This window comes from Phacochoerus africanus, chromosome 9, assembly GCF_016906955.1.
Source record: "Phacochoerus africanus isolate WHEZ1 chromosome 9, ROS_Pafr_v1, whole genome shotgun sequence".
Taxonomy (NCBI): domain Eukaryota; kingdom Metazoa; phylum Chordata; class Mammalia; order Artiodactyla; family Suidae; genus Phacochoerus; species Phacochoerus africanus.
This window is the reverse complement of record NC_062552.1, coordinates 27,706,681-27,712,680: the sequence shown is the minus strand read 5'-3', so window position 1 is coordinate 27,712,680 and position 6,000 is coordinate 27,706,681. Positions and strand designations below refer to the sequence as shown.

General features: G+C 39.9%; 1 protein-coding gene across 1 annotated transcript in view; it reads left to right on the top strand.

Annotated features, from left to right (window-relative positions):
• The first annotated feature begins 813 nt into the window (after nt 1–813).
• Nucleotides 814–6,000, top strand: part of TINAG (tubulointerstitial nephritis antigen) — a 74,847-nt gene continuing 69,660 nt past the window's right edge. Inside the window, exon 1 of the mRNA XM_047797206.1 lies at nt 814–1,314. Within this exon, the coding sequence (XP_047653162.1) occupies nt 960–1,314 (355 nt within the window). The 5' untranslated portion in view covers nt 814–959. The remainder of the gene's footprint in view (nt 1,315–6,000) is intronic.

Sequence of the window (6,000 nt, the reverse complement as noted above, 5' to 3'; positions counted from 1 at the left end):
CAGGTTTTTGATCCTCAAGACAAGTGCTTTCCACCAGGCAATGCTGCCACTCTTGCTGAATCATCGCCTGCTGGTTATTTATCCCCCACTCAAAGGGAGTTATTCTAGTTAATGAGTAAAGACGGGATAGCAAAGCCCACTGTAAAGGCAGAGATCCACAGAAACACGAATGGCATCTTGACCTTTGAGTTTCCTTCACCCCCCCTTTAGCACAGAGTACTGACTTGACTTGATGATAAACTGCCTTCCAGATACTGCAGGTTCCTGAACTGATGTCCAATAGAGAGTCAGTGGGAGAAAACGAAGGTCACCTTCAGGGAATTTCTAGCTAAATTAGGTTCCACTAAGCCTTGAAATCAAAATGCTTTTGGTAAGTAAATGGAGTGCAGATGGGAAATCAAGCCACTGTGTGACTGGGCATGATTTAGAGCAACTGTTACTGATATGACAGATCCTAGCAGGCAACCTCAGGAGAGAATGGATTTTGGTTGCCGTGCAAGTAGGTGAGGTGAATAACTGTGTTTTTGACTTTTGAATTTCTTATACCTTGCCAGTAGAGTATTGCATAATTTGGGCCATGTGGATTCTGGAAAGGTTTTTTGATTTAGGAATCGAGATTGTTCTGTAGGCAAGTGATATTCCACGTATCATATATGCCTGCAAGTTTATGTATTTATTTTCATGGTGATGGACGTTTTTTTTCCATGCTATGGAATATAAATTTTTAACTTTGGAGGAATAGCAATGGTCTACTTCTAACACTTATATTATCTTGGACAAACGTTGAAATTCTTGATTAATGTTTAACTACAAGAAATACACTCAGTTCAAGTAAAGGATCAGTTTCAGGATTCAAGCTGAGTTGTCTTGATGATTCGAATTCAGGCTCCAAGGAGAAGCCCCAAGGCCAAGGTTATCAAATATAACAGAAAGTGGGAGCCACACCTGACCTCTAGAGAATGTGGACCGGATCTATGCTCCTAATCCTTGCTTATCTTACCACAGGAGTTTGGATGAAGAGGCAGTCTTTATCTCATAGAGAAGTGGACCCAAGAGCTGATTTCACTAGGAATCACACCATTTTGGAAGGGACTCGATTCAAAAGAGCCATTTTCCGAGGGCAATACTGCAGAAGTTTTGGTTGTTGTGAAGACAGAGATGACAGCTGTGTCACTCCGTTCTATGAGGCAAATGCAGTGTGTTACTGTGATAAATTCTGTGAAAGGGAAAATTCTGATTGCTGTCCTGATTACCAGTCATTCTGCCGTGAAGAGAAAGAATGGCCTCCTCATACGAAGCCTTGGTATCCAGAAGGTAGGCTTTGGGGATGTGTTCAAGCACGATCCTAGAGCTGTCAGACTTTCTCTTTTCTCTCTCCTTCCTTCCTTCCTGCCTGCCTGCCTGCCTGCCTGCCTGCCTTCCTTCCTTCTCTCCTTCCTTCTTCTTTCCTTTCTTCCTTCCTCCCTATATTAATTTGAAATGAGAAATAGTTTAATCACCAGGATAAATTTCTTCAGACTGTTAACATGTTTGATTTAGAAGCAAGACACTTGCATCATATTAACACTTCAGACAAGTTCTGGTGTGACAGCCACAAATGCGGGTCTAGACTCTGTTTTGAATCTCACTCAACTTATATAGAGGTTACTTAAAATTCTTTTTTTTCCTTGTAAAATGTATTGACAAAAAACTCTCACACTGTTTTGAATGTAACCTCTTAGAAAACCTCATCTAAGTCACAGACCTGATCCTCTGCAGATTTATGTAACATTTTACCTATTATTTCATGGGACTAATGGACCCTGTAGCAATGCCATTTAAACCAGTGCAAAAGTAGGATAAGGTTGGCCACGGTCCCTAGGTAAGTAATATCAAATAGAGTCTTCATGTGCGTTTTTGTTTTGTTTTCATTTTGCCAGTCTTGGGTTTTAAAACGATCTGGGGTACTAAAAACAAAAGAGTGATCTATATAGGGTAGTTTTAAAACACCAAGACTGAGTAAATACAAATAATTCATAAGGAGAATGCTGCAATTGATTCTACTGGTCCAATTATAGTAGAATGGCTGTAAGTTCTAAGCAATCAATACACCCCAAATTTGCAAACAAACAAAAGCCCATAAAACACAATTCTAGGGGAGTTCATGGCTCAGCAGAAACGAATCTGACTAGTATCCATGAGGATGCAGGTTCGATCCCTGGCTTTGCTCAGTGTGTTAAGTATCCGGCATTGCCAATAGCTGTAGTGTAGGTTGCAGATGTGGCTCAGATCTGCCATTGCTGTGGCTGTGGTGTAGGCTAGTGGCTCCAGCTCTGATTCGACCCCTAGCCTGGGAACCTCCATGTGCTGCAGGTGTGGCCCCAAAAAGACAAAAACAAAACCAATCAAAACAGAAACCCACAATTCTACTATGCCTCTTTCAGAAATGCAGGTTTAACCAGAGCTCTGTCACATAACTATAAATAGGTGATGGTGGGTGGAAATTACAATTAGATAAGAATAATGATTTGATATCCTGATATCAAAATCTAGATATTGACTGTTGCTTTCACTCTCAATAATGTCATACTATTTGTAAAATTGAGTAAATTCTCCTTAAAACACATATATATTACACGTTAAAATTTCCATATGATCATTCATGCTAGGGCTTTGCCTTTATCCATAAATAACTCAATGAATATTTATTTCACCCTAAAAAGTGGCAGATAGTCTATTAGAAATGGGACATATTGCCATTCATCAAAAAATATTCATTGAATACGTCCACCAAGCCAGGCATTGTGCTTTTGCTGGGGCAAAAACAGGAAAGAAAAAAACAAAATCTTGTCCTTATTGGAGTGACAGTCACATTGTGTGTGTGTCGGGGGGGGAGATAGTTAAAGCATACAGTGTACAATTGCAAATTGTGTGATTCTCTGAAGGAAACATTTAAGGTGCTGTGAAAAAGTCTATCAGAATACACATTAACATGGAAAGGAATACATGACCTCAGCCAGGGTCAGGGAGGCCACTGGGGGAAGATATTCAGCTGAGATGCCAGGTGACCTGAGGAGAAGCTGAGAGAAAGGCCTTCGAGATCTGGGAGCAAGGAATGTGGCATGTCCAGGAGCTGGACAGAAGCCACCATATCCGGAGAGTCATGCTCAGCGGAGGGTGGGAGTGAAGAGCTGAAGTTTGGGAGGTGAATAGAGGTCATATTTTGCCAGGATTTATAGGCTGTTTTAAGGATTTAAGATTTTATACTGAGAGTTCCCGTCGTGGCTTAGTGGTAACAAACTCAACTAGTACCCATGAGGTTGTGGGTTCAATCCCTAGCCCTGCTCAGTGGGTTAAGGATTTGGCATTTCTGCGAGCTGTGGTGTAGATGACAGATCAGATGTGGCTTGGATCCAGCATGGCTATGGCTGTGGTGTTGGTTGGCAGCTGCAGCTCTGATTCAACCCTTGGCCTGGGAACTTCGATATGCCCTAAAAAGACAGGAAAAAAACAAAAAGATTTTATTCTATTATGAGAACTCATTGAAAGATGATAAATAGGAATAGGGTTGGCTTCATGGATGTTGAGTGTAAATATTACATTCAAGCTGTGACACTTTTGATGTACTAAAGTGTATTTGAGCTTTCCCTTATTTGAGTCATGTAGCCCATTTAGAAAAGAAATTGCTACTTCTTAAATGTCCGTTTTTGCTTGAAAGCTAGGATTTTGCTAAGACTTTAATTTAGGGTCGTGTTTTAGGTAGAGCTTATGTTCCTGGTATAGGTTTTACTCCATTCATTGTAAAGGGAAGCAATTCATCATTTTGCTTAGTAGCAAAAAGTTCACATTAGACTATAATTGCTCCCATGAAGGTAATTTTTTTCTTTTGTTTTATCTTCCTTATGCAAGTACCTGGTTGAAAGAAAATAGCACTATGCAATATCTAAAAATTGTACAAAATTAACTAGAATAAATAGACAATGGTATATTATATATATATATTTTTTGCATGGGTAAAGTATCTTTCCTCTGAAATGCTAAGTTGTTTGTCCACTGATTTATTAAATATTTTTCAGTTATCTAGTTTCATGAAGTTGTCTAGTTTCTTTTACAGCAACTCTTTTTAAACATGGAACTTAAAACTATATATATATATATATACTTAAGATTTAAAAAAATATATTTCTTTTGCATAAACTAAAGGTTGGACATATCAATAAACATCTTCCTCTGTGGGTTTTTTTTTTCTCCATTTCTGTTGGTTATTTCCAGTAGTTGGAGAATTTCAAAAGTCAAATAGAGAAAACAAGTGGTAGAGTTTGAAACAGAACCAGAGTGGATTTCCCAGACAGCATCTCTGGTGTAGCAGATTTTAAGGAAAGAGTCTAGTGCACCATCGGATGTGAACAGACCTAAGCTAATTTGATTATGCACAACTCTTACCTTCAAATTGTTAAAAAATGGATGCAAATTGCTGACTTGCATTTGAATTGAATGAGGGTGATTTGCTCCTTCTCACCCTCCTTAACCACATCTCAATGAAGATGAATCAGTCCAAACGCCGCCATGTGTACTGATAGTGACAAAAATACACATTGGTAAGGAGACCTCAACAGTCCACACAACCTCTGAAAGCTTCATGAAGTCTCAGGTGCCTGTCCTGGTAGCTGTCCCCACATCTACCTTGCTTGAAAAGTTTATTGGAATTTTCCCATGTGATAATATTACAGAGAGTGTCAGGGAATGACAAACCCTCCTTCCCAGTGGCTGGACACAGGACCTTTTAGAGATCAATCCTAGGGCTCTGGGACTGAGAGTGAGGGCTGGTGACCTTAAGAGATGCATAAAAACTGTGGACCACAGGAGTGGGATGTGACTTTAAAATATTTTAGCTAATCTACCTCAATTGAACACTATTCAATAACCAATAAGAACTGATTACTTACATCCATTATGCTGATTAACAAGCCACTAATTCTATCAAAGAAAGCCCATATCTGACATTCATTACACTGATAGTCTAGTGCTCATTAAAGATGGATAATGGAGGCACTTGTCACAGTTGCCCTGGAGTCTGGCCTTTCAGGGTTCCCCTGACCACCTCAGTCTGACCACCTCTGGAATGTGGGTTCCTGATGAGAGCACACAGCTGCCTTCCCTAAGGCGAGGTTTAGACCAGCACAGATATGAAAACATACTATGAGGAAGTACTTTTAAATAAGTTACATCATATTATCATCTTTTCTCAAATCAGTAGACTGATTTCACTTTCCAAACATCTAAGTTGCCTAACTTTTTATTAATGGCTATTACAGTTACAAAACTCCTTCAACTTCAACAGCCACTAGTTTGTTTTCTGTCTTTTTAGGGCCGAACCCATGGCATGTGGAGGTTCCCAGGCTAGGGGTTGAATCAGAGCTGTAGCTGCCAGCCTACACCAGAGCCACAGCCACACCAAATCCGAGCCACATCTTCGATCTACATCACAGCTCTCAGCAATGCCTTATCCTTAACCCACTGAGTGAGGCCAGGGATCAAACCTGCCCCCTCATGGATCCTAGTCAGATTCATTTTGCTGAGCCACAAAGGAAACTCCCCAAAGCCACTAATTTTTTAATGTATGTATGTATATATCAGTGTATCTATGTATGTATGTATGTCAAGGTATAACCAGTTTAACTCACTCTTTATCATTTTTCACTGAGAAAATAAAGGCGCTAGGCATTTTCTCATCTCTCCATCATCACAATTTTCAACCTTCCTCCATCTTGGTTACTGTTTACCTTGAGAAGATTCCTACTCTTGAGCTCTGAATCCCACCTTGGGGTTTCAAGATCTTCACCCTGACAAATGTCCCTCCTTCACTCTCCTTTTCTCTCCTCTCCCTCCCTCCTTTCTCTCCAGGAATCATCCCCCCCTTCTCTCTTGGATCAAATATCATATTTACAAAATGTGTATTTGTAGCTTTTCAATTTGAAAAGGTCTTTCCTAGACTCCATGTCCTTAACCGACTATTATTCC